The sequence below is a fragment of the Chiloscyllium plagiosum genome, unplaced genomic scaffold (genome assembly GCF_037043375.1).
Source record: "Chiloscyllium plagiosum isolate Xiang-an unplaced genomic scaffold, Cpla_swu_hap1 HiC_scaffold_6, whole genome shotgun sequence".
In the NCBI taxonomy this organism is placed as follows: Eukaryota; Metazoa; Chordata; class Chondrichthyes; order Orectolobiformes; family Hemiscylliidae; genus Chiloscyllium; species Chiloscyllium plagiosum.
Window position 1 is genome coordinate 18638791 of NW_028270144.1, and position 13434 is coordinate 18652224.

The 13434-nt window shown below is 40.6% G+C and overlaps 1 protein-coding gene across 2 annotated transcripts in view; it reads left to right on the forward strand.

Moving 5' to 3' along the window:
* Positions 1 to 13434, forward strand: part of tmtc4 (transmembrane O-mannosyltransferase targeting cadherins 4) — a 48674-nt gene that overhangs the window by 18442 nt on the left and 16798 nt on the right. For both annotated transcript variants that reach the window (XM_043691280.2, XM_087987924.1), the window contains 7 exons: positions 1653 to 1827; positions 1941 to 2072; positions 3680 to 3759; positions 3874 to 3981; positions 4866 to 5007; positions 10019 to 10133; positions 13222 to 13334. In XM_043691280.2, the coding sequence (XP_043547215.1) occupies positions 1653 to 1827; positions 1941 to 2072; positions 3680 to 3759; positions 3874 to 3981; positions 4866 to 5007; positions 10019 to 10133; positions 13222 to 13334 (865 nt within the window). The remainder of the gene's footprint in view (positions 1 to 1652; positions 1828 to 1940; positions 2073 to 3679; positions 3760 to 3873; positions 3982 to 4865; positions 5008 to 10018; positions 10134 to 13221; positions 13335 to 13434) is intronic.

A 13434-nucleotide genomic window follows, 5' to 3' on the forward strand; every position in this document is an offset into this window, starting at 1 on the left:
ACCATATCTCTGCATGCCATAATTTTATAGACTTCTATCAAGTTCCTTTCAGCCTCTGCCGCTCCAGAGAAAACAATCTAAGTTTTGCTAGCCTCTCCTTTTCGCTCATACCCTCTAATCCAGGCTGCATCCTGGGGAACCTCTCCAAAGCCTCCACAGCCTTCCTGTAATGTGACGACCAGGATTGAACACAATACTCCTAAGTGTGGCCTAACCAAAGTCTTTTAAAACTGCACCGTGACATCCCTGACCGATTAAGGCAAGCTTGCCATGTGTCTTTTTTACCACCCTATCTGCTTGTGTAGCCACTTTCAGGGAGATATGAACTTGAATCCCAAGATCTCACTGTACATTAATGTAATCCAGGGTCCTGCTATTAACTATATACTTTTCCTTGATATTTGATCTCCCAAAGTGCAACATCTCACACTTACCCAGATTAAACACCATCTGCATTTCTCCGCCCATATCTGCAACTGGTCTATATCCCTTTGTATCATCTGTAAATTCACCTCAACCCATGTTAGCAAGTTTCACAATCTCTCCACTCGATAAAGAAAATTCCAGTTCAGCTATCTTTTCTTGGAGATGATCAAGATCTCCAAAAATGCATTTGTTATTCACCTCAAATACTACTTGAGTAGAGAACTGCTGTTTGGATTTGTTGGTGACTATCTTGTACTTATGACCCTGACATAATCTCATCATTGAGGTGCTTTTCTTGAGTTCAGCTTGGTCAATGGTGCACTGATAGGTAGGGTGTTCTTCTTAAGTATGTACCTGAAAAAGCCATCACTTTCTGAAAATAAGGTATTATTTCCTGTAAGGCTGCACATTGATTTACAAGTAAAGTCTTCTGACTCTTGGGTAAGGGGAGATTGCGAATGTATCAAAAGCAATTAATGCCGTCACCCTTTGATAATGTATTCTCTAATCAACCTGTTCAGAGATGTTACTGCACACATTTGGAACAGGTGGGAGTTGAACCTGGGTCTGCTGACTCAGAGGTAGGGACATTATCACCAATCCCTACTGTGTGGAAGCAGGCCATTTGGCCCATCAGGGTCCACACTGACACTTAAAGAGCATCTAACACCCCCACCCTATCTCTGCAACCCTGCATTTCCTATGGTTAATCCACCTAGCCTACACATTCCAGGACACGACAGGCAGTTTAGCATGGTCAGTCTGCCCAACCTGCACATTTTTGGTAGCCATGATGTGGAGGTACTGGGGTGGACAAGGTCGGAAGTCACGCAATACCAGCTTATGGTTCCACAGGTGTATTTGAAATCACAAGCTTTCAGAGCACTGCTCCTTCATCAGGTGAAGTCACATGGGGAGAACGTGCAAACTCCACACAGATAGATACCCAAGGGTGGAATTGAACCCACATCCCTGGCGCTGTGACGCAATAGTATTAACTAGTGAGCCACCATGCCAGTATCCTTGGTAATTTTGTTCCTTATTAAATCTTGTGACTCATGTTGTTAACCACTTAATGAGATTGGATTGGGTGTGTTTTTGTTTGTGTATGTATGGGTGAGAGAAAGAGATGAGTTAATTTTATGGTAACATGCATCTCTCTCCAGAGAATTTCTCAACTGGGTTATCTAAATTCATGCGCAATTGTTTTTGGATACATTTTACAGAATCCTTGCCACTGGAATCACACTTCTGGTCATCCCATTCCTTCCTGCATCAAACATTTTCTTCCGAGTAGGGTTTGTGATTGCAGAGCGGGTGATCTATCTCTCCAGCGCTGGGTATTGCATGCTCTTGTCTTATGGCATTTGCATCTTGTCAAGACATGGCAGGAGATTCAAGGTAGGCACAAACGTTTTACTTTTCCATCCCTGTATTAACTTGTTATCATGAAAAAAGAAGCTTGAAGTAGATTTTGAAGCACTGTCTTTAATTCTTGCTCTGATTTTCTTTAGAACATCATCTCTCTTGCGGTGGCAGGCTTGGTAATTCTGAATATTATGCAGTGTTTCCGGCGCAGTTGCCATTGGAGAACAGAAGAAGATCTTTTCACAAGTGCATTATCTGTATGTCCCTTCAATGCTAAAGTAAGCATGTATACTTATTTGGAGAAAAGAAACTAAATGCAAATGTTCAAGAAATATTCATTTAAATAAGTTGTAATAGAAGATAATGATTTGACTGCAGGCATAGAAAGTACAGTAGCCAGATTTGCAAATTATACTAAACAGGTGGCAACGTAAATTGCAATGAAGAAATAAACATTTTACAAATGGATATGGATAGGTCAGCGAATAGGTCAAATTTGGTAGATGAAACTTAACATGGATAAGTGTGAGGTTATCCGTTTTGTTTGGAGGAATCGGCAATGTATAATCTAAATGGACAGAAACTTCAGAGTGCTTTGATGCAGAGGGATCTGCTGTCCTTGTACTTGAATCGCAGAAAACTAGAATGCAGGTTCAGTGGGTAATGAGGAAGATAAATGGAATTTTGGCATTTATTGCTAAAGGAGCAGAATACAAAAGTCGGAAAGTGTTGCTGCAACCATACAAGCCTTTAGTGAGACCTCGCCTCAAGTATTGTATACAATTTTCCTTACAACTGAAGGAAAGATGTAGTTGTATTGGAGGCAGTACAGAGAACATTCCTTAGATTGATTCCAGAGGTGGAGTTTGCTTTGCGAAGAGAGATTAAGCAGTTTAGACCTGTACCCTCGAGCTGAGAAGAATGAAAGCAGATCTAATTGAGATATGTAACTTGCTAAAAGGAATTACAAAGTAGATGCACAGAACATGTTTCCTCATGTAACAATCTGGAACGAGAGGTCATAGTTTTCGGATAAGGAGTAACAGATTTAAAACAGATGAGGAGAAATTATTTCTGTTAAAAGGTTGCGAGTCTGTGGAATTTACTACTCCAGAGTTTAAAGGATGCTGGGACATTGTCCATCTCCTCCTTAAATTTACTCAGATTTTTAATGAGTAATGGGTTTAGGGGGGGGGTTATGGAAAGTAGGCAGGAAAGTGGAGCTGAGGCCAGGGTGGCATCAGCAATGATCGTATTAAATGGCCAATTGAGAGGCTGAATTGCCTATTCCTGCTCCTAGCTCTTATGTTCTTATTTGCTGACTAAATTATGAATAATTTTTTTCTGAGAGGTTGTATTTAATTTACTTGGCAATATAATGTTGACAATGTGTTGACTGTGGAATAAAATATTTGATTTTCAATGACACCTTTCACAGCATCAGGACATTAAATACTTTACAGTCAATGAAGTACTTTTCAGAGTATTGTCAGTGTTCTGATGTAGAAAATACCATATCTGTTTTATGCACAGCATGCCTTGCAAACAAGAATCTGATCACAACCACATAATCTGCTTCCAAGTGATATTGGTTGAAAGGTTAAATATTGGTGAGAATGCCAGGGTGCACTGCCTTGCGTTGCTTCAAAATAGTGCTACAAATCTTTTGTATCGATCTGAGAGGATATTCTGAGTTTGACACCTCGTGCTATCTTTCGGTCCCTCAATAGTGCAGAGTCGGCCTTGATTTAGTGCTCAAGTCACAACCTGCTGACTTAGAGGTGAGAAAGTAGTCAACTGAGCCATGGCTAATGCTGGTCACTATGTCTTTGGACTGGATTATACAGCCTTGTAATTCAGTACTGATAGCATTCCTTTTGTGCAGGTACACTACAATGTTGGCAAAAATCTAGCTGACCGAGGAAAAGAAATATCTGCGATCCAGTACTATAGAGAAGCTGTCAGGTATTCTTCCATCTCACTCTATTTGTTATTTTATATTGTTGAAGGTGCACAGTAACTCTTTAATTGGAAAGAATTTTATTTGTGGTGGAAATTTCAGAAACCTTTATTTTTCAGACTCAACCCAAAGTATGTCCACGCTATGAACAATCTAGGAAACATCCTTAAGGAAAGGAAGGAACTACATGAAGCAGAGGAGTTGCTTTCCAGAGCTGTAGCCATTCAGTACGTCTCAATTTATGTGTAATTTGAGGGGAAACCGAAAACTAGGGGTCATAATTACTGTGATAAGTAATTCATGAGATATCTCATTACTCAGTGAGTGCTGAGAATGTGGAATTCACTGCTACCACAGGATAGTACATATCATCCATAAAACACTTGAAGCTAGGTGAACACAAGGAGGAAAGGAATATAATATTATACATAAAGATTTGAAGTACTTTCTGATTTAGTAGGTGCAATTTCGGTTCCCTCATCAATATTCCTACCTGAGAGCAGGTGCAACAAGGTTCATTTCTGGAATGAGGCAATTATTGTTTGTGGAGAGATTGATTAGACTAGGTCCACATTCTCCAGCTGAGTCAAGGAGACATGAGCTGATTTAAGCACGTAAAATGGTTAAGAGACTTGACAGTGTGGATGCGCAGAAGGCTGTGTCCCTGTGACTGGAGAATCTAGACCATTGGACCACAGTGTCAGAATACACAATATTGGCAATTTAAGTCTGAGATGAGTAAAATTTAATAGAATGAAAGGCTTGTGAATCTTTAGAACTCTCTACCCCAGGGTGCAATTGATTTTCAGTCATTGAATATATTGAAATCAGTGATGGAGATTATGAGACATTAAGGGAATTGACGGATAATGGGATGATGCGGGAAGGTATAGTTGGACTAGATCATCCGTGATCTTATTTAAAATCGACTGAAGGGGGCAGATGGCTTACTCCAGGTTCTGTTTGATGTTCTTGTGCAAATGGGAAGAGGCTGATGTGAAGGATAAACACCAGTAAAGACTATTTGAACTGAAAGGCCTGTTTCTGAGCTGTACATTCTATATCACACGGTTGTGCAGTACCTTGTTCTCACCTTCTTCTCGATGAACAGACCTGATTTTGCTGCTGCCTGGATGAATTTAGGAATTGTGCAGAATAGTTTGAACAAATTCGAAGAAGCTGAAAGGAGTTATTGGACAGCAATAAAATACAGAAAAAAATATCCAGACTGCTACTACAATCTAGGACGTTTGGTAAGTCTGTGTGAAACCTGGTATCAGTGATCTGAATTTGAAAATAATGAAGCAACCTTCTGTTTGTTGGAAATACAAAGTAGAGTTATTTAAAGGAAAATATGTTCTTTATTTATGCATGAGGCCATTATAAAATGAGCAAAACACTGGGGATGGTGGAAATCTGGAACAAAGACAAACTGTCCTGGAACTAACCAACTGATCAGACAATTTCAGTGGCAAGATTGAAATAATCACTGTCTGTCTCCATAGGTGGGATGGTGCAGTGGCACAGTGGTTACCACTGTTTCCTCACAGGAACAGGATGGACTGGCCCTGGTATCTGTGAGGTTGCAGGGATAGAATCAGGGGCCTAGATCAGGGTGGGATGCTCTTTGGAGGGTCGGAGCAGACCCGATGGGCTGAATGGCCTCTTACTGCACTGTCGGGATTCTATGATTCAAGGTGCTGCCAGATCTGTGTATTTCCAGATAATTGTGTCTGTAAATATAAGACAGTCATTAATTAATGTAATAGGGAATTCAAGGGAAATCTGTTTTATTGAGAGAGTAATGAGAATGTGGAACTTGCTATGGTATATACAGACAGGTCTTGACCAGTAGATGGTCTGGGGGCTACCATGCAACCTATCAGGAGGGTCTATCAGCTCACATTTGGTGATCCCCCAGGAAGGGTAAGAGAGATAGGCAGCTAGAGCAGGTGTCTTTTGTGGATATACCCATTTCAAACAGGTATGCTGTTTTGGAAAATCTAGGGGGTGATGGATTCTCAGGGGGACATAGCACGAACAGCCAAGTTTCTGGTGTTGAGACTGGCTCTAATGCAACAAGGGGTACGTCGGCTTCCAAGAGATCAATTGTGTTAGGAGATTCTGTAGTCAGAGGTACAGACAGACGTTTCTGTGGCCAGCAGAGAAAAAGCAGAATGGTGTGTTGTTTCCCTGGTGCCAGGATCAAGGATGTCTCAGAGAGGGTGCAGAATGTTCTCACGGAGGAGAGGGGGCAGCAGGAGGTCATTGTCCACATTGGAACCAATGACATTGGAAGGGAAAAGGTTGAGACACTGAAGGGAGATTACAGAGAGTTAGGCAGAAATTTAAAAAGGAGGTCCTCAAGGGTAGTAATATCTGGATTACTCCCAGTGCTACGAGCTAGTGAGGGCAGGAATAGGAAAATAGAGCATATGAATGCATGGCTGAGGAGAAGGATTCACATTTTTGGATCATTGGAATCTCTTTTGGGGTAGAGGTGACCTGTACAAGAAGGACGGATTGCACCTAATTTGGAAGGGAACTAATATACTGGCAGGGAAATTTGCTAAAACTGCTTGGGAGGATTTAAAATAGTGAGGTGGGGTGGTGGGACCCAGGGAGATAGTGAGGAAAGAGATCGATCTGAGATGGGTACAGCTGAGAACAAAAGTGAGTCTAACAGTCAGGGCAGGCAGGGACAAGGTAGGACTAATAAGTTAAACTGCATTTATTTCAATGCAAGAGGCCTAACAGAGAAGGCAAATAAACTCAGGGCATGGTTAGGAACATGGGACTGGGATATCATAGCAATTACGGAAACATGGCTCAGGGATGGGCAGGACTGGCAGCTTAATGTTCCAGGATACAAATGCTACAGGAAGGATAGAAGGGGAGGCAAGAGAGGAGGGGGAGTGGCATTTTTGATAAGGGATAGCATTACAGCTGTGCTGAGGGAGGATATTCCTGGAAATACATCCAGGGAAGTTATTTGGGTGGAACTGAGAAATAAGAAAGGGATGATGACCTTATTGGGATTGTATAATAGACCCCCCCCCCAATAGTCAGAGGGAAATTGAGAAACAAACTTGTAAGGAGATCTCAGCTATCTGTAAGAATAATAGGGTAGTTATGGTAGGGGATTTTAACTTTCCAAACATCGACTGGGACTGCCATAGTGTTAAAGGTTTAGATTGAGGAATTTCTTAAGTGTGTACAAGATAATTTGCTGATTCAGTATGTGGATGTACCTACCAGAGAAGGTGCAAAACTTGACCTACTCTTGGGAAATAAGGCAGGGCAGGTGACTGAGGTGTCAGTGAGGGAGTACTTTTGGGCCAGTGACCATAATTCTATTCGTTTTAAAATAGTGATGGAAAAGGATAGACCAGATCTAAAAGGTGAAGTTCTAAATTGGAGAAAGGCCAATTTTGACGGTATTAGGCAAGAACTTTCGAAAGCTGATTGGAGGCAGATGTTCACAGGTAAAGGGGTGGCTGGAAAATGGGAAGCCTTCAGAAATGAGATAACAAGAATCCAGAGAAAGTATATTCCTGTCAAGGTGAAAGGGAAAGCTCGTAGGTATAGGGAATGCTGGGTGACTAAAGAAATTGAAGGTTTGGTTAAGAAAAAGAAGGAAGCGTATGTCAGGTATAGACAGGATAGATCAAGTGAATCCTTAGAAGAGTAAGAAGAAAGTAGGAGTATACTTAAGAGGGAAATCAGGAGGGCAAAACGGGGACATGAGATAGCTTTGGCAAATATAATTGAGGAGAATCCAAAGGGTTTTTACAAAGTATATTAAGGACAAAAGGGTAACTAGGGAGAGAATAGAGCCTCTCAAAGATCAGCAAGGCGGCCTTTGTGTGGAGCCACTGAAAATGGGGAAGATACTAAATGAATATTTTGCATCAATATTTACTGTGGAAAAGGATATGGAAGATATAGAATGTAGGGAAATAGATAGTGACATCTTGCAAAATGTCCACATTACAGAAGAGGAAGTGCTGGATGTCTTGAAACGGTTAAAGGTGGATAAATCCCCAGGACATGACCAGGTGTACCCGAGAACTCTGTGGGATGCTAGAGAAGTTATTGCTGGGCCTCTTGCTGAGATATTTGTATCATCGATAGTCACAGGTGAGGTGCCGGAAGACTGGAGGTAGGCAAACGTGGTGCCACTGTTTAAGAAGGGCGGTAAAGGCAAGCCAGGGAACTATAGACCAGTGAGCCTGAACTCAGTGGTGTTGGAGGGAATCCTGAGGGACAGGATGTACATGTATTTGGAAAGGCAAGGACTGATTAGGGATAGTCAACATGGCTTTGTGCGTGGGAAATCATGTCTCACAAACTTGATTGAGTTTTTTTGAAAAAGTAACAAATAGGATTGATGAGGGCAGAGCAGTAGACATGATCTATATGGACTTCAGTAAGGCGTTTGACAAGGTTCCCCATGGGAGACTGATTAGCAAGGTTAGATCTCATGGAATACAGGGAGAACTAGCCATTTGGATACAGAACTGGCTCAAAGGTAGAAGACAGAGGTGGTGGTTGAGGGTTGCTATTCAGACTGGAGACCTTGTGACCAGTGGAGTGCCACAGGGATCGGTGCTGGGTCCACTACTTTTCATCATTTATGTAAATGATTTGGATGTGAGGTATAGTTAGTAAGTTTGCAGATGACACCAAAATTGAAGGTGTAGTGGATAGTGAAGGTTATCTCACATTGCAATGGGATCTTGATCAGATGAGCAAATGGGCTGAGGGGTGGTAGATGGAGTTTAATTTAGATAAATGCGAGGTGCTGCATTTTGGAAAAGCAAATTTAAGCATGACTTATACACTTAATGGTAAAGTCCTAGGGAGTGTTGCTGAACAAAGAGGCCTTAAAGTGCAGGTTCATAGCTCCTTGATAGTAGAGTCGCAGGTAGATAGGATAGTGAAGAAGGTGTTTGGTATGCTTTCCTTTATTGGTCAGAATTTTGAGTACAGGAGTTGGGAGATCATGTTGCAGCTGTACAGGACATTGGTTAGGCCACTGTTGGAATATTGCGTGCAATTCTGGCCTCATTCTTATCAGAAAGATGTTGTGAAAGTTGAAAGGATTCAGGAAAGATTTACATGGATGTTGCCAGGGTTGGAGGATCTGAGCTACAGAGAGCGGCTGAACAGGCTAGGGCTGTTTTCCCTGGAGCGTTGGAGGCTGAGGGGTGACCTTATAGAGGTTTATAAAGTTATGAGGGGCATAGATAGGATAAATAGACAAAGTCTTTTCCATGGGGTTGGGGGTCCAGAACTAGAGGGCACAGGTTTAGGGTGAGAGTGGAAAGATATAAAAGAGACCTGAGGGGCAACTTTTTCACACAGAGGGTTGTACATGTATGGAATGTGGTGGAGGCTGGTACAATTGCACCATTTAAGAGGCATTTGGATGGGTATATGAATAGGAAGGGTTTGGAGGGATATGGGCCAGGTGCTGGCAGGTGGGACTAGATTGGGCTGGGATATCTGGTCGGCATGGACGGTTTGGACCGAAGGGTCTGTTTTCACGCAATACATCTCTATGACCCTGTGACATCCTTAAAACTGTTTCTGCTGTCCTTCTGGGAGTCTCTTGCCAAAACTGTGCTGTGGGTCGAGCAGTTGCTACAGGAGTCTGGTTTGAGGCATATGAATGACTTGGCATGTCCATCAGAGCATGGTTTAGCACCTCAATGCTGGGCAGGTTGACTTGAAAGTGGATGGTGTTGTTGAAGTATCTGGAAATACTAGGCCAATTCTGCTGCCTAATATAGGTAGACAGCCCTTTATCCAAAATCTGAAAAGCTCCAAAATCTGAAGGATTTTTCATGAAGTTATTGTCGCATTAACAAGGTTGTTTGGCGTGCAAACAGTGAACCCAACTCCACACCCACTCGATGCATGTCACTCAGATGTGACATTGGCTGGGGGTGGGGGGGGGTTGGCCCAGCACTGGTAGGCCTCAAGTCTGTCTCAGGGACCATAGTACTCACTGTGAGTCTGCTGTTCAGTAAGTTTTTTTTTAAATTTCACCGTTGAGCTGTCACTTATTCCGAAATTCAAAAAAATTCTGAATTCGGAAAACCAGTTGATCTCAAGTGTTTTGGATAAAGGGTTGTACTAACATCCGAGTGATAAATCCTCAGTGTATTCCAAAACTGTGAAGCTTTGTGCAAATGTCACCTTATTGATTGGTTTTATTTTTCTGCTGTTTTCAAATATTTCATTTCCTTTTCCTTTTAGTATGCAGATCTGCACCGTACTTCAGAAGCTTTGAATGCATGGCGGAATGCTACTCTTCTCAAACCTAACCATAGCCTAGCTTGGAATAACTTGATCATATTACTTGATAATACAGGTAACAGGTTATATTCTTCATTTGTATAATTGTGCTTATTCTCTTTATAGAAATTAGCTAGTTGAATCTAAAGTAGCATCGATTATTTTGAGTTATGCAGTTCAGATGCTTTAAGTTTCAGGTAATTTCTTTTCTGTTTAGCTTTAATGGATGAAATTTCAAAGGTTACTTGTCTTTATCCGTGGGATCTATTTTGACGCAGTTGTTGCAAACTAAGTTAATTCTCCAAGTTGTGACCTTTATCAACCAGAATGACAAGGCCAACAGACATGGAATGCCACCATCTGCAAATCCCCCTCCAAGCCATACATCATCCTTACTTGGTAATATATTGCTGTTCCTTCACTGTCACTGGAATAAGATCCAAGAATGCCTTCCAAACTGCACTGTGGGTTACTGAGACCATGTTTACTGCAGCTCATCTCCTCAAGGCCAATGAAAGATGAGCAGTGAATGCTGGCCTATGATGCTACAACAGAGCATAAATTTGAAAAAAAAAATAATACATTTAGCACAGGCTAAGAATGTTGGCTACAGCTTTGTAATCTTGCCCAGTTCAATGCTGCATTTTAATGGTGTGTCTTTTCATGACAGATTAAATAAAACTCAGACCGACAGGCATTCACAAGCAAGGCTGATAGCTAGGTGCAACAGGGCAGAACAAAATACTTTACAAAAAGGACCTGCAAATGGCACTCTGAAATAACCGCTATGCTCGAATTACACTCTGCATCAACACTTTGTTGTACATTGCATTCTAATCACCTTATAGAGTCATACAGCACGGAAACAAACCCTTCAGTCCAACAAGTCCATGCTGACTGTAATCCCAAACTAAACTATTCCCACCTGCTTGCTCTTGGCTCAATCCCTCCAAGCCTTTCCTATTTGTGTACTTATCCAAATGTTTTTTAAAAGTTGGAAGTGTACCTGCATCCACAATTTTCTCCGGCAGTTCATTTGGCACACAAACCACTCTATGTTTAAAAAAACAAGGAGCCCCTTTAAATCTTTATTTTTCTCATCATAAAACTATGCCCCCTACCTTTGAACACTCCCACTCTAGGGAAAAAGTCCTTGTCATTCACCTTATCTATGTCCCTCATATTTTATAAACCTCACCACAATCCTCCATCTCTTCTGCTCCAGTGAAAAAAGTCCCAGTTTTCCCAGTCTATTATTAAATCTCAAACCTTCCATTCCCAGCTTTGTGCCAAATTCTATTTAAATGGTAAAGTTATTTGCAATGGTTTACTGATTCATATTGCTGGGAAATTGCAAATTTGTTTCAAGATAGGAATTTAGTTTGGCAGGGATGGAGTATTTATCACTGTTTACTTGGAATTTCGAGGGATGCTTTTGTTGACAATACCTGAAGAGCAAACCAGTGCATCCAATGGGAATCACAGTGTAGAGGCTGCAGCATTGTGAAGTGGGAAAATCTTAGGTCTTACAGCAGATGATCATAAGCCTGGAAGGTTTGCAACACAATTTCCATTGAGTGCTTGAGGCATTTGTACAGAATCATTGTTCCGAGGGGGTTAACAGAAAAGAATGAATTTGCATTTATGTAGTGCCTTTGGCTAGGATGTTGTAAACATCAACAAAGTATTTTTGATGTCTGGTTACTGTTATAATGTAGGAAGTATGATGGCCAATTTGTGGACAGCAAACGCCCATAAACGGCAGGGAACTAATGGTGATGTTGCTTGAGGGATAATGCATAATTTGGAGCTTTGCTGCTCTATCTGTTCCCAGTGTTTAGATCTTTGCCTACATCAGATGTACTGGAATATTAAGAAGGCTTGTGGTTTCCACGATGCAGGCATATTGTTCTATTATAAAATGTAATTTAACACTTTCACCCATTGTACCTGAAACAACTCTTTAAAAGAGTTACCAATTAACCCCTGTTCCCCTGCTCTTTCCCAAGAGCCCTGTCATTTTTGTTCCTTTTCGGGGATATAACCAAAATCCTATTGAAGGTTATTATTGAATTTCTTTCTAATGCGGTTTCAGGAAGTACATTCCAACTCAACATTCCATTTGCTGCATAAAGTCAGTCCTCCTGTCCCCCTGGCGTTTATTTTTTTGTTGCCAATTTCCTTAAGTCTGCATCCTTTAGTTACTGACTATCTTGCTAGTGAAAATGGCTTCTCCTTGTTGATCAAGACACTTAATAACATTGAACACCACTTTGCAGGAAAGGCACCATCAGGTAAGCATAATATTTTTTTAAAAAGTTGAAATGGAGAAATAATATATTACCCAGTGAATTTACTAAAAACTGTTTTCAAGATGTACACTGTTAAGTTAATCAGTAGTTTAATTTAGATGCTGTAAACTGCATGTAACTGTAAAGAGTGGAATTTCTGCTTTGGGTGCACTGAGCAATCCAGACACACATTCTTTCCCCCAGACATTTTCTCTCAAACCTATTTATATCTTGGTAAATGCAAAATCTCTCATAATCCAGCTCATTCAGGCAACATTTTTAAAATAATTTTAGATTTAGGTTTGCTTTTGAAAGTAGTCCTGGACATATCCTAGAGTGCTAACTTGAAGCAGTTTGATTAAAATGTGTTTATCGCAAAAACAAATTAAGTCTATAAAGTCCACCACCTGAATGTTACCTGATTTTAACTTGCTAAATTGACTTGTGAAAATTTTACAGAACCGTTATCTAGTTAGATTGGATGTAGTAGGCAACTCCTTCTGTAAATTTTATAAAACGTTCATTCAAAATCTTTCCTAATGTTCCTTATAGATCAGCACAAAAATGTCCAGTTTAGTTTTTGGAATCACCTCAAATGCCCACAATTGACAGAAACTTGTCCTGACAATGTTTCATCCTAAGGGCATGGCTAGATTTCATTTTTAATTCCGTGCTGATGATTGTAGAAGTTTGATTTGTGTGGAAAATATTTAACTTTTAAAATTCTACAATTCTTTTCTGGAAGTTACACTGATTTTGAGTGAATTTCATTGCAAAGAAACCAGTGCAAGTGAGTGGAAACTCTACCATAGATGGAACTGCTCCAAATGACTGTTGTTTTAATATCTAAACCAGTGCTGTTTTACAAACTAGGTAACTTAGCACAAGCTGAAGCAGTTGGAAAAGAAGCCCTTAAGTTACTACCCAATGATCATACAATCATGTTTTCATTTGCAAATGTACTCGGTAAATTGAAAAAATACAAGGTGGGTTGTTACAAGTTGCGAATTTCGTACTGGTTTATTTTTTAAAATATATCTAAGACCCACATAATTGTGTATGTAAAACATAGTACTTTTTATTCTG